The 23112-nt window shown below is 41.7% G+C and overlaps 1 protein-coding gene across 3 annotated transcripts in view; it reads left to right on the top strand.

The window, feature by feature from the left end:
* LOC115141434 (receptor-type tyrosine-protein phosphatase U) overlaps positions 1–23112 on the top strand; it is a 272604-nt gene that overhangs the window by 143843 nt on the left and 105649 nt on the right. For all 3 annotated transcript variants that reach the window (XM_065000165.1, XM_029680301.2, XM_029680299.2), the window contains exons 6-9: positions 3409–3583; positions 13333–13626; positions 16358–16675; positions 21299–21408. In XM_065000165.1, the coding sequence (XP_064856237.1) occupies positions 3409–3583; positions 13333–13626; positions 16358–16675; positions 21299–21408 (897 nt within the window). The remainder of the gene's footprint in view (positions 1–3408; positions 3584–13332; positions 13627–16357; positions 16676–21298; positions 21409–23112) is intronic.

Genomic DNA, 23112 nt, shown 5'->3' with positions numbered 1-23112 from the left:
ACAAATCAGTCATTTATTGTCGAACTGAGATTCCTGGGAGTGCATTCTGATGAAGATAATCAAAGGTAAGTGAATATTTATAATGTTATTTCTAACTTCTGTTGACTCCAACATGGCAGATATTTCTTTGGCTGGATTGGGCTCTGAGCGCCGTACTCAGATTATGCTTTTTCTGTAAAAAAAAAGTGAAATCTGACACAGCGTTTGCATTAAATCTAGTTTGTGCTAGTTTGACCACCAGAGGGGATATTTGAGAAACATTTGATAGCCTTCAATAGTGGCTGTACTCAAGAGTTAAAAACCTTTTTTTGTAAGAACATCGTATATGGAACTGATTTTAAGAAATGTTGCTGAATTACTTTGATTAATATTATGGTGTTTCTATTCCAAGAAAAATGAAAAACCCTCTGGAAAATATTTCGCTGTACAACGTGATGGTCGGGAGTAGGCTGTAGTACTGGGCTATTTAATCCCTGTGTCGTGCGGACACGTGGGAGACTGGTGTTCGATTCCCCGATTGGGAGGAAGGAGTAGGCTGTCCGTAAATAAGAATTTGTAACTGACTTGCCTAATTAAATAAACGTTACACTAAGAGCATAACATTATTCACCCTAATTGTATAATTGTAGTCAAGCCAACATCCAAATGGAGATTCAGTGAAAATAAAAATCTCATTGATTTATCAAGACCAGTCCCCATGCTTGTCTCAGAGCAGTGCGAAATGGTGCTAAAATAGTTGTAGGCTACTGCTTCTAACTTCAATATGCTCTTTAAATAAATAAGTCCTACACCACTTCTAACAACACATTACTCAACACTATTGAGACTCATGTCGCCTATGGTAGGCCTACAGTATATTGAAAAATATTTATTTCAATGATGTGACCGCCAATAATTACATATGGGTCTCCCGGTGGTGGCCGACATGGGTATTGAACCTGCATCTGTAGCATCTCATTTTCCTCTGTTATGCAGCATCTTAGATCGCTGCGCCAATCAGGAGGGCTATTATAATACTGTAAATGGTGTCCAGGTCAGGATAACCAAAACAATTCTTTATTAAAGACTATCAGAAAGAATGTTGGTCCTTATTTATTAGGATCCAAAGCCATGAATGACTGTGCCATCTACTTGATAATATATACCAATATTTTGGAGGTTATTTTGTTTTTTTAAAAATGAAAGTGAGCAATTGTAATCTGAATAAAGGCCAAAATATTTATTTATGTTTTTAGAGGGAGAGAAACGCTGGGCCAATTGTGTGCCGCCCTATGGGACTCCCAATCACGGTCGGAAGTGATACATAATAATAATAATTTTTGTTGTATTATTATTATTATTTTTTTCTGGTGGATTAACCTCTTGCTTCTACTTGAGATGCTTGCGTCCCAACTAGAGCTCTGGAAATGCAAATGCGCTACGCTAAATGCTAATAGTATTAGTTAAAACTCAAACGTTCATTAAAATACACATGCAGGGTATCGAATTAAAGCTACACTCGTTGTGAATCCAGGCAACAAGTCAGATTTTTAAAATGCTTTTCGGCGAAAGCATGAGAAGCTATTATCTGATAGCATGCACCAATACACTACAACACAAAAGACACGCAGGGGACGTAAACAAAATAATTAGCATTTCGGCGTTACACAAACCGCACAATAAAATAGAAAACAGTCATTACCTTTCACCATCTTCTTTGTTGGCACTCCTAGATGTCCCATAAACACTATTGGGTCTTTATTTCGATTAAATCGGTCCATATAAAGCCAAGATATCGTTATATGTAGACTGTGTGATAAACGAAAAAAAACAGCGTTTTCAAAACGTAACGTCATTTTTTTAAATTCAAAAAGTCGACGATAAACTTTCACAAAACACTTCGAAATACGTTTGTAATGCAACTTTAGGTATTAGTAAACGTTAATAAGCGATAAAATTCATCAGGAGGCGATGTAAAAATCATTAGCTGTCGTCTTGGAAAAAATTTCAGGAGAGAGCTCTTCCAAATGATCTGGGCGTAGACTGGAGGTAAGTGGTTCCCCTGATTCGGTTCAACCAAGAATCAAAGCTGATTCAATTCACAAGACTCTAGACAACATGGGGATGCTGTGGGAGTTGAAACCTCGGTCTTATGTAATTCGGCTCACTGTGAACAATTGCTGGAAGTGGCGCAAGGATATTTATTTCCATTTTCTGTGATCAGGTTTTCCTGCGCTTTCCGATGTAACGCACGTTATGTTATAGCCACAGTCGTGATTTAACCAGTTTTAGAAACGTCCGAGTGTTTTCTATCCACACATTCTAACCATATGAACGTACTATATTCCTGGCATGAGTAGCAGGGCGCTGAAATGTTGCGCGATTTTTAACAGAATGTTCAAAAAAGTAGAGGGTAGAAGCAACAGGTTAAACTGAAATTGCAACCGATCACGGCCGGTTTTGATACAGTCAACCTAACTAAGAAATACATTTGTCGATAGAACTCTCCCCCTACCCTCCTTCTAGGCAAGTCTATTGTCCAGCTACCTGCTAATAGCCATAATGGTGCTGTACAATGTGACCTTGTGTGTTTGAAAGAGTATTTTCCAGTAAGCAACTATTTGTTTACCTGCATTAGTCAACTTAGTTCCAAACATCTGCATTTTGAAAGAGTATTTTTTATCATCATTTTATTAACAAAATCATAAAGATGCTGATGAAGAAATACAATACTGTACAGTATATGCTTTATCCAGCATTTTGCGGTTGCATGAGGTCGCCCACACAGAGCTTTATGTAGGTGCCGAGGCTATATGACTGTGCAATCAACTTGATTATTTAGCAGACATCACCAGCTGATATTCAGCCAAGACATATATTTTAAGAATATCATGGAATATAATTTAACATTTTAGTTTCTCCATACTTGTCTCAGAGGTGGTGGAGTTCCAGAGCTCACAGGTGTCTCTGGCATGGATTGTGACTTACTTGGATTGTGAGATCTCATTCCTCACTCTATTTTTCGACTCTCCGCCAATGCCATCTGGCTCTGGACCAATGCATCAGCTGTCGCCCGTATCTCTGCCCTCGGATGATGTTTCTCTTTCTGCTGGTCTGTCTTCAATGACTCGATCTCAGTCTTCAAAGTTTGAATCTGATCCATGTGCACCTTCATCAGATGAGCAGAATGGTACCATAGATTACAGTGGCCTATCATAGAAACTGTAGATCAATTAATAATTAAAAGTGACTCCAACGCTGCACACACATTTTACAAATCTAGCAAAACTAACTGCTTTCTTGGCAACCATGCGTTCTTTTGGTGCGGCCCATTTTCCAGCCTTTTGTCCACTGATCTCCACAGATGGTTGTCGGCATGTGTTTTTGTGTGCCTGTTTATATTTGACCCATCCTGTTTTCTCTCTCCAGAGGCACAGTGGGGACGTGACATCTACAGCCTTGGTCAAGCACCTGAGTCACCGGCGCTTTGTGGCGTCATTACAGGTGGACAGTGTGCAGTGCAACAACCAGGACCTGTACCGATGTGTCACCCAGTCCTCCAGGGGCTCTGGGGTCTCCAACTTCGCTGAACTCATCGTCAAAGGTAAATCTCAATATGCTGTACTGTAGGTCTAGGAACCAAGGGTGAACTGAATAAAACTGATTTAGTCATGTTACTTTGGGTTAGCAAAAGCAGTAAACTTAACATTAATCAATTTACACGTCAAACACACTTGTCAGCTGTGGCATAATTCAATCAATACATGGAAGTGCTTGTTTGATATTATCATGATATTATCACCAGGTATTCCCAAACAGCGGCATGCGCAATGCTATCGGGGGTAGCCTCGTTTCACTGCCAAAACCAAAATTAAATCTAGTTTTTCAGCGAAATAACAACACAATGTCAAATACAGGTAGCCTAGTCAAATAATTAACGTCAAATCACATCAACCGTTACTCCATCACAGGAATTCCATTTACGATCCGTATGTAGCCAAACGTAGCTGCTGCTCATTCCGTTTGCTTGAAATTGGATAAAAAAGTAAGGCCCGCTGGTAGAAAAAAGTAAGTCACGATGTTGCACTATCGAAGAGGCGCAAATATGATAAGAACTACATTGATTTGGGGTTCACTTATATTGGGAGTATTGCCTTTCCTCAGCCACAGTGTGTTATATGTGCAAAAATACTATCTCATAACTCAATGAAGCCTTCACTCTTACGCAGACATTTAGAAACAAAACATGCCAATTTGAAAAATATGCCACGGGAGTTTTTTGAGCGAGAATTAAGACCTTCGAATAGTAAGACATGTATAAAAGCAACAGATACAAATCATAAAAAAGGGCTAGAAGTGTCTTATATGGTGAGCTACCGAGTGGCTAGGACAGGCAAGCCCCATATTATTGTGGAGGAAATTATTCTTCCTGCTGCCGCGGATATGGCTGGGACAATGCTTGGGGAAAAGGCCAAAAGAACGAAACAGACAATGCCTTCATCAAACAACACTTTTTCACGATGCATCAGTGACATGTCAGGAGATGTTTTGAAATAATTACTGCTTCACATATAAGCCAGTGAATACTATGCGTTACAGCTGGATGAGTCAACAGACGTGGTGGGCCTGGCACAACTCCTGGTATATGTCCGTTACATTTATGGGGGGTCAAATAAGGAGGCCATCCTCTTCTGGAAACCAAAGCAATTGGAGAGGATATTTTTGAAGTACTGGACAGATTTGTGACATCAAATAGATTTTGGTGGTCAAGATGTGTTGTTATATGTACTGCCCTTGGCGCAAAAGCCATGACAGGGAGACATAGTGGAGTGGTACTGGGCATGCAAGCAGTTGCTCCCGATGGAGTTTGGGTACACTGCAGCATCTACCGAGAGGCTCTTGCTGTCAAGGGAATGCCTGACAGCTTGAAAGACATTTTGGACACGACAGTGAAGATGGTTAACTTTGTTAAAGCAAGGCCCCTGAACTCACGAAAGTATTCACCACCCTTGGCATTTTTCCTATTTTCTTGCCTTACAACCTGGAATTACATTTTTTTTTTTTTTGGGGCTGGTTTGTATCATTTGATGTACTGTACACAACATGCCTACCACTTTGAAGATGCAACATATTTTTTATTATCAAACAAGCAAGAAATAAGACAGAAAACTTGAGCATGCATAACTATTCACCCTCCCTCCAAAGTCAATACTTTGTAGAGCCACCTTTTAACAGCAATTACAGCTGCAAGTCTCTTGGGGTATGTCTCTATAAGCTTTGCACATCTAGCCACTGGGATTTTTGCTCATTCTTCAAGGCAAAACGTCTCCAGTTCAAGTTGGATGGGTTCCGCTGGTGTACAATCCTTTAAGTCATACCACAGATTCTCAATTGAATGGAGGTATGGGCTTTGACTAGGCCATTCCAAGACATTTAAATGTTTCCCCATAAACATATTGAGTGTTGCTTTAGCAGTATGCTTAGGGTCATTGTCCTGCTGGAAGGTGAATCTCCGTCCCAGTCTCAAATCTCTGGAAGACTGAAACAGGTTTCCCTCAAGAATTTCCCTGTATTTAGCACCATCCATCATTCCTTCAATTCTGACCAGTTTCCCAGTCCCTGCCGAAGAAAAACATCCCCACAGCATGATGCTGCCACCACCATGCTTCACTTTGGGGATGTATTTCCGGGGTGATGAGAGGTGTTGGGTTTGCGCCAGACATAACGTTTATCTTGATTGCATAAAGCTCAATTTTAGTCTCATCTGACCAGAGTACCTTCTTCCATATGTTTGGGGAGTGTCCCACATGCGTTTTGATGAACACTTTAAGCAATGGCTTTTTTCTGGCCACTCTTCTGTAAAGCCCAGCTCTGTCGAGTGCACGGCTTAAAGTGGTCCTATGGACAGATACTCCAATCTCCGCTGTGGAGCTTTGCAGCTCCTTCAGGGTTATCTTTGGTCTCTTTGTTGCCTCTCTGATTATTGCCCTCCTTGCCTGGTCCGTTTTGGTGGTTTGTTGTGGTGTCATATTCTTTCCATTTTTGAATAATGGATTTAATGGTGCTCTGTGGGATGTTCAAAGTTTCTGATATTTTTTTATAACCCAACCCTGATCTGTACTTCTCCACAACTTTGTCCCTGACCTTTTTGGAGAGCTCCTTGGTCTTCATGGTGCCACTTGCTTGGTGGTGCCTCTTGCTTAGGGGTGTTGCAGACTCAGGGTCCTTACAGAACTGGTGTATGTATACTGAGATCATGTGACAGATCATGTGACACTTAGATTGAACACAGGTGGACTAATTATGTGACTTCTGAAGGTAATTGGTTGCAGCAGATCTTATTTAGGGGCTTCATAGCAAAGGGGGTGGATACATATGCACGCACCACTTTTATCTTTTTATTTTGACATTTTTGAGTCCATTTTTTTTTCATTTCATTTCACCAATTTGGACTATTTTGTGTATGTTAATTACATGAATTCCAAATAAAAATCAATTTAAATGACAGGTTGTAATGCAACAAAATAGGAAAAACATCAAAGGGGATGAATACTTGTGCAAGGCTGTATTTTCTGCACTATGCAATGATATGGGCAGCGACCATGTAACACTTTTACAACATACAGAAGTGTGCTGGTTATCAAGATAAAAGGTATTGACACATTTTTTTAAATGAGAGACAAGCTTAAAGTTTTCTTTACTAACCATTTTTGCTTGTCTCACTGTTTGCATGATGACGAGTTTCTCACACGACTGGGTGATGTTTTTTCTCACCCGAATGATCTGTATCTATGATTCAATGTGCGGTACAAAATTGAGGTTATGATGAAGTTGGAGCTCTTTTCTGTCTGCATTAACAAGGACAACGCATAGGTCTTTCCATCATTGTATGATTTTTTTGTGTGCAAATTAACTCAAGCTTACGGACAATGTCAACTGTGATATATCGAAGCACCTGAGTGAGTTGGGTGCGCAAATACGCAGGTACTTTCCTGAAACAGATGACACAAACAACTGGATTCGTTATCCCTTTCATGCCCTGCCTCTGGTCCACTTACCAATATCTGAACAAGAGAGCCTCAACGAAATTGCAACAAGCTTGAATCTAATCAAAATAAATAAACTTGAATCTAATCAGAAGCCACTGCCAGTTTTCTCGATTTGGCTGTGCTCAGAGTATTCTGCCTTAGCAAATCTCGCTGTTAAGACACTGATGCCCTTTACAACCATGTACCTATGTGAGAATGTATTCTCGGCCCTCACTAGCATGAAATGCAACAGTAATGAATATTGCCAGTTATAGAATCCTTGGGAAAGTACAGTAGGGGAGTATTGTTGATGCGAGATTAAGTGAATTTACATCAATATATCGTACTATAGCCTGTCTCCCTGTGCTTCCAGAAGCTTGTGAGGCTTGCATGATTGCCTGCAGTGTGTACATGCTCTGTGGAAGCATCCATGGGATGAGGCAGGAATAGACATGAGAGCCCTCTGAGAGGACAGTCAAATCAAATCAAATTTTATTTGTCACATACACATGGTTAGCAGATGTTAATGTGAGTGTAGCGAAATGCTTGTCCTTCTAGTTCCGACAATGCAGTAATAACCAACGAGTAATCTAACCTAACAATTTCACAACAGCTACCTTATGTGTAAAGGGCTACCTTAAGTGTAAAGGGATGAAGAATATGTACTTAAAGATATATGAATGAGTGATGGTACAGAACGGCATAAGCAAGATGCAGTAGATGGTATCGAGTACAGTGTATACATATGAGATGAGTAATGTAGGGTGTGTAAACATTATACACTGCTCAAAAAAATAAAGGGAACACTTAAACAACACAATGTAACTCTAAGTCAATCACACTTCTGTGAAATCAAACTGTCCACTTAGGAAGCAACACTGATTGACAATAAATTTCACATGCTGTTGTGCAAATGGAATAGACAACAGGTGGAAATTATAGGCAATTAACAAGACACCCCCAATAAAGGAGTGGTTCTGCAGGTGGGGACCACAGACCACTTCTCAGCTCCTATGCTTCCTGAATGATGTTTTGGTCACTTTTGAATGCTGGCGGTGCTTTCACTCTAGTGGTAGCATGAGACGGAGTCTACAACCCACACAAGTGACTCAGGTAGTGCAGCTCATCCAGGATGACACATCAATGCGAGCTGTGGCAAGAAGGTTTGCTGTGTCTGTCAGCGTAGTGTCCAGAGCATGGAGGCGCTACCAGGAGACAGGCCAGTACATCAGGAGATGTGGAGGAGGCCGTAGGAGGGCAACAACCCAGCCGCAGGACTGCTACCTCCGCCTTTGTGCAAGGAGGAGCAGGAGGAGCACTGCCAGAGCCATGCAAAATGGCCTCCAGCAGGCCACAAATGTGCATGTATATGCTCAAACGGTCAGAAACAGACTCCATGAGGGTGGTATGAGGGCCCGACGTCCACGGGTGGGGGTTGTGCTTACAGCCCAACACCGTGCAGGATGTTTGGCATTTGCCAGAGATTGGCAACTTTGCCACTGGCGCCCTGTGCTCTTCACAGATGAAAGCAGGTTCACACTGAGCACATGTGACAGACGTGACAGTCTGGAGACGCCGTGGAGAACGTTCTGCTGCCTGCAACATCCTCCAGCATGACCGGTTTGGCGGTGGGTCAGTCATGGTGTGGGATGGCCGCACAGCCCTCCATGTGCTCGCCAGAGGTAGCCTGACTGCCATTAGGTACTGAGATGAGATCCTCAGACCCCTTGTGAGTCCATATGTTGGTGCGTTTGGCCCTGGGTTCCTGCTAATGCAAGACAATGCTAGACCTCATGTGGCTGGAGTGTGTCAGCAGTTCCTGCAAGAGGAAGGCATTGATGCTATGGACTGGCCCGCCCGTTCCACAGACCTGAATCCAATTGAGCACATCTGGGACATCATGTCTCGCTCCCTCCACCAATGCCACGTTGCACCACAGACTGTCCAGGAGTTGGCGGATGCTTTAGTCCAGGTCTGGGAGGAGATCCCTCAGGAGACCATCCGCCACCTCATCAGGAGCATGCCCAGGCGTTGTAGGGAGGTCATACAGGCACGTGGAGGCCACACACACTACTGAGCATCATTTTGACTTGTTTTAAGGACATTACATCAAAGTTGGATCAGCCTGTAGTGTGGTTTTCCACTTTAATTTTGAGTGTGACTGAAAATGAATCCAGACCTCCATGGGTTGATATATTTGATTTCCATTGATAATTTTTGTGTGATTTTGTTGTCAGCACATTCAACTATGTAAAGAAAAATGTATTTAATAAAAATATTTCATTCATTCAGATCTAGGATGTGTTATTTTAGTGTTCCCTTTATTTTTTTGAGCAGTGTATTAAGTGGCATTGTTTAAAGTGGCTAGTGATAAATGTATTACATAAAGATGGCAAGATGCAGTAGGTGGTATATACATATGAGATGAGTAATGTAGGGTATGTAAACATTATATTAAGTGGCATTGTTTAAAGTGGCTAGTGATACATGTTTTACATGTACGTATGGCAGCAGCCACTCAATGTTAGTGGTGGCTGTTTAACAGTCTGATGGCCTTGAGATAGAAGCTGTTTTTCAGTCTCTCGGTCCCTGCTTTGATGCACCTGTACTGACCTCGCCTTCTGGATGATAGCGGGGGAACAGGCAGTGGCTCGGGTGGTTGTTGTCCTTGATGATCTTTTTGTCCTTCCTGTGACATCGGGTGGTGCAGTTTGCCCCTGGTGATGCGTTGTGTAGACCTCACTACCCTCTGGAGAGCCTTACGGTTGTGGGCGGAGCAGTTGCCGTACCAGGCGGTGATACAACCCGACAGGATGCGCTCGATTGTGCATCTGTAGAAATGAGTGCTTTTGGTTGACCAGCCGAATTTCTTCAGCCTCCTGAGGTTGAAGAGGCGAACAATGGTGGCCCTCTTGAAGCATGTGGGAACAGCAGACTGGGATAAGTTTTGATTGAATATGTCCGTAAACACACCAGTTGCTGGTCTGCGCATCCTCTGAGGACGTGGCTGGGGAGCCTGACCAGAAGACCGCTTCGTCTGCCCCTTTTACGGCGTTGCTGTATTGGATCGCCAGCTGGGATCCGATCCATTGTCCTGGGTGGTGGGCAAAACACAGGATCCGTATTCCCGGTCGTAATGATGATGATGAGTTGACGTTGTCCTTATATCCAGTAGTTCCTCCCAAATGTATGTAATAAAACCTAATATTACCTGGGGTACCAATGTAATAAATAACACGTAAAAAAACTAAATTTCCTAGGAACGTGAAGCGAGGCGGCCATCTCTGTCGGCGCCGCATTTGGTCTTAATAGATACCTGTGCCTCTGCAGGAATCAGGGATTGTTCACAGCCACATATCTAACTCTGATCATTCTCTAGCTCTTCTTGTTTTTCTTCATTCACATCTTCCCCTCACACAGTCGACTTACTGTATAATTGCTTAGTGGCTCTGAGAGTCTGCTGTAAGTGTTATTTGGACGGTGGCCTCTGAAATGATTTCTGCTTTGACAACTTGTCCTCAATGATGTTGGGTCTCTTCTTTCATCTTGGTGACTTCCTCTGTGAAGCGCTTGCATTAATTACGGAGCCAGCGGAGGCACACATCGCTCACATTCCCCTCAGGGAACTCCACCCCCCCCCCCTGTTCAGCTGAAAAGGTGGCGCAGGGAATTCAAAAATATTCTTTAGAAATATTTAACTTTCACACATGAACAAGTCCAATACCTCAAATGAAAGATAAACATCTTGTTCATCTACCCATCATGTCCGAACATCTATTTATGTTAGACCACCACCAAATAAAAGGGAAAACACAGCCATTTTCTCCAGCCAAAGAGATAAAATGAATCACTAACCTTTTGAAAATCTTCATCAGATGACACTCATATAACATGTTACACAATACATTTATGTTTTGTTCGATAATATGCATATTTATATCCACAAATCTCGGTTTACATTGACGCCATGTTCAGAACTGCCTGAAAAAAATATCTGGAGGAATTATAGAAAGCTACGCCAGATAACAGAAATACTCATCATAAACTTTGACTAAAGATACATGTTCTACATATAATTAAAGATACACTGGTTCTTAATGCAACCGCTGTGTCAGATCTTTTTTAAATGTTACATTGCAATAATCTGAGACGGCGCTCAGACGTAAAAGTATTTCTCCTCCATGTTGGAGTCAACAGAAATACGAAATTACAACATAAATATTCCCTTACCTTTGATGATCTTTCATCAGAATGTAGTGCAAGGAGTCCTAGTTCCACAATAAATCGTTGTTTTGTTCCATAATGTCCAACACTAGTGTCCAAGTAGCTGCATTTGCTATCACTTTCAGCTCACGTGCCCAAAAACAGACTGCTGGTCCAGCATAACTCGCACGAAAACTTCCAAAAGATATATTCCAGGTCGAATAAACTGGTCAAACTAGGTAGAGAATCAATCTTCAGGATGTTATTATCATATATATCCAATAACGTTCCAACCGGATCATACGTTTTCAGCTGGAGCCAAATGGAACAGTGGTAGCACCCACAGAGAAATGCGCCACAGGAAAATGGCATTCTGTCGGGACACTTACTATTTCCCCTCCCATTCGGTCAAAGTTCACAGCAAATGCTCCATTCCACTTTCTACTGAATGAGGACATCTAGTGGAAGGCGTAGGAAGTGCTAACAGATCCATATCTTTTTGGGAAAGGAGGGGGCGATGACGTCAAAGTTGCCCCACATTCAGAATATCACTTCTTGTTTGGAAGATTGCCTGCCCTATGAGTTCTGTTATACTCACAGACATAATTCAAACAGTTTCAGAAACTTCAGAGAGTTTTCTATCCAGAGTAGGATGCAGTTCACTAAAGGCACGCAATTCATCCAAAGTGAAAATACTGCCCCCTATCCTCAACAAGTTAAATGCCATACATCTTTCCTTACGTGGCCTCCAATTGCTCTTAAATGCAAGTAAAACTAAATGCATGGTCTTCAACCGATCGCTGCCTGCCCCTGCACGCCCGTCCAGCATTGCTACTCTGGGCAGTTCTGACTTAGAATATATGGACAACTACAAATACCTAGGTGTCTGGTTAGACTGTAAACTCTCCTTCCAGACTCACATTAAGCATCTCCGATCCAAAATTGAATCTAGAATGGGCTTCCTATTTCGCAACAAAGCATCCTTCAGTCATGCTGCCAAACATACACACGTAAAACTGACAATCCTGCCTATCCTTTACTTCGACGATGTAATTTACAAAATAGCCTTCAACACTCTACTCAGCAAATTGGATGCAGTCTATCACGGTGCCATCCGCTTTGTCACGAAGCCCCATATACTACCCACCAATGTGACCTGTATGCTCTCGTTGGCTGGCCCTCGCTTCATATTCATCTCCAAACCCACTGGCACCAGGTTATCTACAAGTCTTTGCTAGGTTAAGGTATCTCAGCTCACTGGTCGCCATAGCAGCACGCGCTCCAGCGGGTATATTTCACTGGTCACCCAAAAAGCCAATTCCTCCTTTGGCCACCTTTCCTACCTGTTTTCTGCTGCCAATGACTGGAACGAATTGCAAAAATAACTGAAGCTGGAGACTCATATCTCCCTCACTAACTTTAAGCATCAGCTGTCAGAGCAGCTCACAGAACATTGCACCTGTAAATAGCCCATCTGTAAATAGCCCATCTGTAAATAGCCCATCCAACTACCTCATCCCCATATTGTTATTTATTTTTTGCTCCTTTGTACCCCAGTATCTCTACTTGCACATTCACCTTCTGCACATCTATCACTCCAGTGTTTATTTGCTCAATTGTAATTACTTCGCCACTATGGCCTATTTATTGCCTTTACCTCCCTAGTCTTACTTAATTTGCACACACTATATATATATTTTTTTATTGTGTTATTGACTGTACGTTTGTTTATTCCGTGTGTAACTCTGTTTGTGTCGCACTGCTTTGTTTTATCTTGGCCAGGTCGCAGTTGTAAATGAGAACTTGTTCTGAACTGGCCTATCTTGTTAAGTAAAGGTGAAAAAAGAGAAGGTTATGGATGTAGTAAAAGGAGGCCTATTTAGAGTAAAAGGCCTCCTATTTAGAGTAAAATGATGAATAAAGCTGATAAGCATGTTGTAATAAGACTGATTAGCAATAGTATATAGTACTTTTAAGTACAGTGGAATGCAGTTCAACCACTTCCGACCAACATAGTCCTCAAATGTCACATAATGGATGGAAGATATACAGCTACAGTGTATAGAAGCAATAATAACATTTAAATAAACTCACAGCCTCCTACCCTGTCTTCTTCCCACAGTTCCCCCCTCCCCTATCGCGCCCCCACAGCTGCTGAGAGCGGGCTCCACATATCTGATCATCCAGCTCAACACCAACTCCATCCTGGGAGATGGCCCTATTATCAGGAAGGAGATTGAGTACCGGGCCAGCCAATCACCTTGGTCTGAGGTCCATGGGGTCAACATGGTCACCTACAAGCTGTGGCACCTGGACCCAGACACGGAGTATCACATAAGTGTGTTGCTGACCCGGCCCGGAGAGGGCGGCACCGGACCACCTGGACCACCCCTCGTCAGCAGGACTAAGTGTGCAGGTGAGGGTCTGGGCGGTGTGACAAGGTCTAGATAAGCTTGTACAGTATGTGACATTCTCATAATTGGCAGTGTTTGGTAACACAGAATATTTTGGTAATACATGTTATTAACCACTTGCAAATCCTTGATAAAATCTTACCATACCATATCATACTTTTAAAGCCACATACCTTTTGAAATTATTTGCAATTGTTATTGTAAGATCATTCTAGTTTTCTTGGTCTTGGTATGTTTCTAGTCTTGATAAATAGAGGGAAATGTATCACTCTACAAGCTGTTTGCTTCCTCTGTGGATGTTTCCTCTGAAAATTCAGAAACTCTCCTCATATTTTTTGGTAATTTTAGAGAGAATATTTTAGAGAGAATATTTCTTAATACTATTCAAAGTACATATGCACAACAGCTAGATCTCAGAGTAATTGCTCCTTATATTGTGGAATAACAGACCATGGACTGTGGCAATAATGTGGAAAAATTGTATTCCAGACTGAAATCTCTGTGAGATTGAGAGGTGGTCTTTGTAAAAATATAATTTGTGCTGGAAGAAAACAACTAACACACACACGCACATACACACACGCACAGACACTCAACCACAAAATTCATGCCTATTTCCTGTGGGCATTTGTCCCATGTCTTCTACAGTCATCAGTCTAATATGCACAGCGATCTCTTCCCACCACAAACCATCTCTCACACCCCCCCCTCCCTGTTCCACCAACCATAGCCTCCATGTCCTCTCTCTGATGACACATTAAGCACACTCCATTTCCCAATAGCCACAGACAGTAAAATAGAGAGAGCCCAGAGCCAGCTCTCATTCAAAAATATATTTTATATTTCCCTCTCTATTTCAAAGAGATAGAGAGGGAAAGAGGAGAGGGAATGTTATAGTTGTGAAGTGAGAGGATGCACACACTGTTCTAATGTACATGTATTTTAGTGGCACCATTGTATCCTGTCTGTCATGTTTTTTTCCTCCGGATAATTTGCATACCGATAGTGACTCCAAATAACTGTCTCAGATATCAAAGCCTGACCTCTTGCCCTGTAATTTCCCAAGCTGTTGTTTTCACAACATACGGGTTAGGTTGCTGTGTCTACTTGTTTGTTCTGTTGTTGGCCTCATCCTGATTCACACACCTTCACATACTCCTCATCCATCACCAGGCCCACCCTCCATGATTCTCTAATCACCACCTGGACACCCTTGAGTTCCTTTGACCCCTGTCCCCCAGACCATCTGGTCCAGATCCCACACTGACCCCACACTTCATCATTGCATTATGATCCTCCTCACCTTTGTTGGGCTGCTTAGGTAAGGAAGGAAATTTATGGTCTGGTCACAGTGGGTATCTCTGGGAGTGTGCTAGTTACCAGAGTGAACAGATGGGAGGCTTGGACCCTCTGGGTGTTATTCTGACTAAAGTGAATTTCTTCTCCAAAAAAAAGAGTGTTGCCATGGACTGGGTATGTTCTGCTGTTCCGTGTGAACAACTAATCTCTTCCTGGCTTGCTCTGACCTATGTAGTGTAGCCCGGACGTCCTCCTGTGAGTGCTGTAAAACTAATGGCCGTGAATATGAACATGGTCTCCGCCCGCCTCTGATGGCCAGCCAGGTGTGCTTGATGAGCCATCACTGTGATTATCAGCAGGGCTGCATTATCGTAGCTCTAAATCCCTCAAGTAAATCACAGAGGAGACAAGTTATTTCCAAACCACGTTAATAGGCTTCCACCTGCTTCTGGGTCACTGAGCCTTCTGGAGAGCCCCCTGCCACCAAACCTCTCTGCTGAGCGAGGGGCTTCATGAGATATAATGAATAGAAAGGGATACAGAGGAAAAATATCCGCAAGGAAGATATTACCTTTTGAGTGGTGAGTTAGTGTGTGTGCATGTGCCTGTTTGTGCTCGTATATGTCCTTGCATATTTAGAGAGAGCACCTTTCAAATCCATCTCCTTTGATTACTGCCTTTGTTCCTTTAAGCGTCCCATCGCTTATCAATACATTACCTCCATTGTTTTAGTTCTCAGCACAAATAGCTGCAGTAAGAGAAGAATCCCTTTGAGTGTGATAGTCAGTGCAGGAATGAAGACGTTGGCTGGTATAACCTTACTCTTCTCACTGCTGAGCCCTCCGCTCCATATCTCCTCTGTCACTCTCACTCTCCTCCGCCATTAGTCACGAATCCCTATTAAAAGAACAAAGCAATACAATACATTATGTGGAATACTGTTTGACAAAAAGGCATCAATAATGGGCTGTGACAAATGCCTCCATTGGTAGTGTGTTGCTGAGATTGGCCTTGGCTCACCCCTGTAGCCTGTATCTGCAACACTGACTGGCTTGTGCTTGAAGGCACAGAAGCTTCTCAGTACCTCTGTATCCCTCTAGCTGTCTCTCCCGAGGGAGGAATAGGAAGACAAGGCTTTAGTTCTCTCTGCTCGAGTCAAAAGAAACAGTGTTGACCCAAAACCCAGCAGTGACCAGAAGTAACTGGGTGACTACTAAAAACAAGCAGCCTTTCCAAAATCACCTAGCAATAAAGATAACTGCCGGATTTCGTAATTTACACTGTGTTTAAACAGTTTTTATTTAAGCTTTATTTAACCAGGTTAGTCTCTTGAGATAAAAACATGTTTTTCAAAAGAAGACCTGGACCTAGTTGATAACATTGCCTTCTCTCTCTTCCTTTCCCTCCCTTCCTCCTGCCTTCCCTCTTTATTAGAACCCACACGGGCCTTGCGAAGTCTCACAGCCTCAGAGATCCAGTCCAGGCAGCTGACCCTGCAGTGGGAGACGCTGGCCTACAACTTGACCCGCTGCCACACCTACTCTGTGTCCCTGTGCTACCGCTATGCCACCGCAGGGGGCGGCGGTGGGCACAACACTACTGTGCGTGAGTGCCTGGCGGTTGAGCACAATGCCTCACGCTTCACCCTGCGTGACCTGCCGGCCTACCACTCCATCCAGGTCCGTTTGGCGCTCGCCAACCCTGAGGGCAAGAAGGAGGGTCGGGAGGTCACCTTCCAGACTGAAGAGGACAGTAAGTGATGGGAGAATGTTGGAGACATATACTGTACGTAGGAGCTCATACAGGGTACCTATTCATAGAAACCAGAATAACATGGGAGAATGTTTGAGACATAAAAAGGAACTGATACGTACAGGGCACATTTTCATAGGAAGTAGAATGATCGGAACCGTCTTGTGTTAGAGTGCCCTGATTGGCTGCTTTCCAACCTCCTCACATGGCTGTCTACTTTCTCAATCCCTTCTTCCTAGAGACCTATAAGAAACACTTGGCTGTTTTAGTGACAGACTGTTCAGGGATCACTTTGGTGATCAAAATAACCGAAAGTACCTAGGGAGTCATCCAAAACCTTTCTCCAGAGGGTATTATCTCTGCTCTAAATTCATATTTGTGTTAACAAATTAACAAAAATAATGCTGGGAAAAATGGGAAAAACAATCTAGCTATCTATACAGTTGGGATTGATAACACTGGGTCAGTCAACATCAGTAGCTACAGTTTGATTGAAGTGATTCATAACTATCATGATTCGTCTCCTGTCCCATGCGGTTGTGTCTCAGTAGACTAGAATAAAAGCATTGTGACCATCTCCAAGAGGCTGCATCGGCATACCAAAGGATCCATCTCATTTCTCAAATGAAAATGAAGCCAGAGAGAACGGATTTTCCCCATATCTCTCAATATAATCCTTTTGAGCCAAGGCAGCCAACAGCCTCTGTGCATTGCAGATGCCTGGCTGAAGATCAAATGTATTTTTCCATTAAAAAGAAACTAAACGAAAGGGAGAAAGAAAAAAAGTGTATGAGAGCGAATGAGAAAAAAAGAGAGGGAGAGAGACTAATGGGGATTGTGGTCTGGAATAGAAAACCACAGTGCACAGAGGATACTATCAAAACAGTTAGCTTTGTTTTTATAGGGATGTGTATAGGCCAGGCTTCCCCTGGTGTCCAGGCCAGACAGAGGTTTAACAGCATTCAGCATTTATACTAAGGAATGTCATCACTGGCCATCAGCTGAGGATGCATTTAATCACCACTATTTCATGGAGGTATTTTGATATTTTGAAGGCATATGACTCATGGTACAATAGAAATGCCCTGTCCACTATAGTACAATAATTATATTTGTATTTATTATGGATTCCATTAGCTGCTGCAGCAAAATTAAGGCAGTTTATACAATTTTAAAACATTACAATACATTCACAGATTTCACAACACAATGTGTGCCCTCAGGCCCCTACTCCACCATTACCACATGTCTACAGTACTAAATCCGTGTGTGTGTGCGCATGTGTGTGTGTGCCATTGTTTGTGTTGCTTCACAGTCCCCACTGTTCCATAAGGTGTTTTTTAAATCTGTTTTTTAAGTGTAATTTTACTGATTGCATCAATTACTTGATGGGGATAGTTCCATTTAGTCATGGCTCTATGTAGTAAGTAGTGATGAAGTCAATCTCTCCTCCACTTTCAGCCAGGAGAGATTGACATCCCTAATATTAGCTCTCTGTGTACATCCAAGGGCCAGCCGTGCTGCCCTGTTCTGAGCCAAGTCCTTTTTGTGACACCTGACCACACGTCTGAACAGTAGGCAAGGTGCGACAAAACTAGGGCCTGTAGGCCCTGCCTTGTTGATAGTATTGTTAAGAAGGCAGAGCGTCGCTTTATTATAGACAGACTTCTCCACATCTTAGCTACAACTGCATCAATATGTTTTGACCATGACAGTTTACAATCTAGTGTTACTCCAAGCAGTTGTTACTCTCAACAGCTCAATTTCCACATTATTTATTACAAGATTTAGTTGAGGTTTAGGGTTAGTGAGTGTTTTGTTCCAAATACTGTGCTTTTAGTTTTATAAATATTTAGGGCTAACTTATTCCTTGCCACCCACTCTGAAACTAACTACAGTTCTTTGTTGAGTGTTGCAGTCATTTCAGTTGCTGTAGTAGCTGACGTGTATAGTGTTGAGTCATCCACGTACATAGAAACTCTGACTTTACTCAGTCAGTGGCATGTCGTTAGTAAAGATTGAAAAAAGTAAGGGGCCTAGACAGCTGCCCTGGGGAATTCCTGATTCTACCTGGATTATGTTGGAGAGGCTTCCATTAATGAACACCCTTTGTGTTCTGTTAGACAGATAACTATTTATCCACATTATAGCCGAGGGTGTAAAGGCATAACACATACGTTTTCCAGCAGCAGACTATGATCAATAATGTCAAAAGCTGCACTGAAGTCTAACAAGACAGCCCCACAATAATTGTATCATCAATTTCTCTCAGTCAATCATCAGTCATTTGTGTAAGTGCTGTGCTTGTTGAGTGTCCTTCCCTATAAGCATGCTGAAATTATGTTGTCAATTTGTAAAATAGCATTGTATCTGGTCAAACACCATTTTTTCCAGAAGTTTACTAAAGGGTTGGTAACAGGCTGATTGGTCGGCTATTTGAGCCAGTAAAGGGGGCTTTACTATTCTTGGGTAGTGGAATGACTTTAGCTTCCCTCCACGCCTGAGGGCACATGCTCTCTAGTAGGCTTACATTGAAGATTTGGCAATATCGTCTTCTATTATCCTCAGTAATTTTCCATTGTTGATAGACAACAATCATTTTTTCACCTCTTCCACACTGACTTTACGGAATTCGTAAAGTTCATGAGTTGGTCCAATATACTTGGATGTGTCGTGTCAGTATTTTTTGCTACCATGTCATCCCTAAGTTTGCTTATCTTGCCAATGAAAAAGTAATTAATGCAGTTTGCAATATCAGTGGGCTTTGTGCCGACTTGGCTTTTTTTCCCAAAATTTCATTTAAGGTGCCCCAAAGCTTTTTACTATGATTCTTTATATAATTTATCTTTGCTTCATAGTGTAGTTTATTTTCATTTTTATTTAGTTTAGTGATTGATTTCTCAATTTGCAGTACGTTTGTCAATCAGTTGGGCTGCCAGACTTAATTGCCATACCTTTTGCCTCATCCCTCTCAACCATACAATTTTTCAAATCCTCATCAATTCAAGGGGATTTAACCGTTTTTACAGTCATTTTATTAATGGTTGCGTGCTTATTAGTAACTGGAATAAGTAGTTTCATAAATGTGTCAAGTGCAGCGTCTGGTTGCTCCTCATTACACACCACAGAGCAGCAAATATTATTTACATCATCAACATAAGAATCACTACAAAAGTTATATGACTTCGAATACACTATATTAGGCCACGACTTTGGAAATGTGTTTTTCCTAGATATGGCTATTATCCGCAGCGTTAGTAAAAATGTTATCAATACATGTTGATGGTATGTTGACTGACAACCTGATCCAGGTTGCAGGCACTGGTTACAGTTTAAAGTTTTTTCCAGAGTGGGCATCTTGATGATAGCAAGTCCATATTTAAATCACCCAGAAAATATACTTATCTGTTGATCTCACATACATTATCAAGCATTTCACATATATTATCCAGATACCGACTGTTACTACTTGGTGGTCTATAGCAGCTTACCACAAGAATGGGATTTAGGGTGAGGCAGATGAACCTGTAGCCATATTACTTCAACAGTATTTAACATTAGATCGTCTCTAAGCTTTACAGGAATGTGGTTCTGAATATAGACCGCAACACTGCCTCCGTTGGCATTTCTGTCTTTTGGGTAGATGTTATAACCATGTATGATCTAAATGAGTTTCAGAGATAGTCAGAATATGAATGTCATCTGTTTACAAGCAAGTTATTGACTTCATGGACCTTGTTTCTTATTCTACATGTGTTAAAATGGGTTAATTTTAGCACTTTTCTGGGTTGCTTGATTGTTTTGAATGCTATACTGGAAAGCTTATCAGAGGTAGACTTACCTTATTTACATTGGAGCTGAGGTCTTCCTACTATTGCACACCGCCACAGTGCTAAAAGTGTAACTCTGGTTTATAGGCTCATGATTACTGCTTACAATAGCTGTAGGATGAACAGATGTATTCAGTGCAATTAGGGGTACATACATTAAATTACTTACATTGTGTTTGCCAATGCCCCTAAGATCATGTACATTTGATGCAGCGTCGTGACGACTCATTGTCACAATGGTAGGGATTAACTGAGCTGGTCTTGGATCATTTACTAGTCATTGTTTCAATGCAACCTTGAAATGTGTAGACAGAGTCCAGGAGCCAAGATGATTTGGATGGATGCAATCATTCCTGAAGAGTATCTTCTGTTTCCAGAAGGTGTCAAAGTTATCAATAAAAGTGACTCCAGCAGAGCTACAATAGTCTTCATGTCAGACTCCGTACTCAAATAAATTTATTTTGGGATCTCTATATCATGTAATATGAACCTCACCCTCATGATGATAGCACAAACCTGATCAGTCTGAATTGATTGTAAGCACTTGATAATGATTACTCTACTTCAGTGGTTTTATATCCATCAATCATCTCCTTTTCTCTTCGCTTGTACACTCTCTGACTCTGACACAAAATATAGTCCTTTATGTCCTACATGATGCAGAATTCTCAGTTCTAAGACTAACATTGTAAGAGGGACTCAGTGACATTGACCACTGAATATGATATTGACATTATGAGATACTTGCCATGATTTTACAGCTTCAATTGCCTGACATGCTTGTTTCCCATAGTTCCCGGTGGCATCACCCCTGAATCGCTGACCTTCACCCCCCTGGAAGACATGATCTTCCTCAAGTGGGAGGAGCCAGTGGAACCCAATGGTCTCATCACCCAATACGAGGTAAATCAAATCAATTTATATAGCCCTTCTTACATCAGCTGATATCTCAAAGTGCTGTACAGAAAGATAAGGATGCTTCCCACTCTGCTCGATGCCCTCCAATCATCTTCCTCTAAACATCTCCTCCCAAAATTGACCCTCATAAATTGTAGTAATTGATTGGTGTAGTTTAGGTCAGCAAGAGCAGTGTCACAGGCATTGATTAGCACAGGTAAGATCTAGGAGATAAATGTCACAGAACTTTTCAAACAGAGAGTTAGAAACAAGGACAGAACAATAGCTATATTTTACAGGTGGCTGTTAATTGACGTAATAGACACAACACAGCTGTTTGACGTTAAGAATACAGGCAGAAGCTACAGTACATATCAGCCTCTATATATGTGTGGTTGTGTATTGCATTATTTTACAAGCTCATAGTCCATCCCCAGAGTGCTCTCTGTTTCTCTCCGCTCATCTAACAGTACATCTAGAGCTAGCAAGTAGTCTGGCACATTGTCACCAAGAGAAGTTAAGAAAAATATTTATCAGCATATACTGTAGCACTGCCATGCATCATCACATTTTTCACCCTCATTTATTAGCACTAATTTATTCATGCTAATTTTGTCTTCATCTATGGTAGGGGCTCAGCCCTCTCTCTTTCAATGTCATCTCAAGGAGGATATTATTAAATGGGATTTGTGGTTTGACATATAAAGTGGATGGATTTTCTTCCAGTAACGTCCTGATCTCTCTGAGCTGACAAAGAGAGCTTTAGACAGAGCCGCAGAAGGAATCCTCTTAATTTCTCCCCCATTAAAGCTTTGACCAGTCTCCCTGAGCCCATCAATCGCTATAACTTCAGCCTCACAAGCCCCTCCTTGGTCCTCTTTGCTCTTTCTGAAGGCTATTATCGGCTTTTATGTTGGCTTTTTTATGAGGAACTGTGTGTACTGTGTACAGTCATTGGCTATCTTCACAGTTACCACGCCTGCATGGGCATATCGTGCTCTTAAAATAATCTGCATAGTCAATAGTTTGGTTCAAGTCAGTGGGAAGCAAGGCGTGTCTGTGTTATTTAACATTCCCAGCTTTTACATTACTCTCTGACGCCACATGGGTGGATTCCCATAAGACAGTTTGACTGGGTGGGGAAAAATTGCTGCTTCCAACAGCATCAATATTTCACACAGAACACATTCCCATATTAGCATGAATGTCCTTCAGGCTTGACCATGAATGGATGAGCAAGCCAAACAAAATCATTAACATCTTGTTATTGTGCAACCCGCAGGTTGGGAAATCTGTAAACACACAAAACAATAACGGTTTGATAATGATTCTACTTTTATGAAAAAATAACAGCATTACACTGGACTGGATCACATTTCCTCCTGCTACTATTTCTGTCACTTTATTTCTAGTTACATGTACATGTCTACCTCAATTACCTTGTACCCCTGCACATCGACTCAGTGTAGCCAAGTTATATACTTATATACTATTATTACTTTTATTATTACATGTTTTACTTTTTACTTTTCTATTATTTCTCTATTTTCTTACTCTCTGCATTGTACACACCGTGTTGTTTACTAAGCACGTGATTAATACAATTTGATTTGAAAAGCAACATTACCAATCAGTAGAGCAGAAGCACAATTTTCAAAGTCAGATGTGAATCCTCAGAGAAAATCAATTGAACAAAAGTTAAAAGGTAGT

This window comes from Oncorhynchus nerka, linkage group LG14 (assembly GCF_034236695.1).
Source record: "Oncorhynchus nerka isolate Pitt River linkage group LG14, Oner_Uvic_2.0, whole genome shotgun sequence".
Taxonomy (NCBI): domain Eukaryota; kingdom Metazoa; phylum Chordata; class Actinopteri; order Salmoniformes; family Salmonidae; genus Oncorhynchus; species Oncorhynchus nerka.
This window is presented reverse-complemented; position numbering and strand designations above follow the sequence as displayed.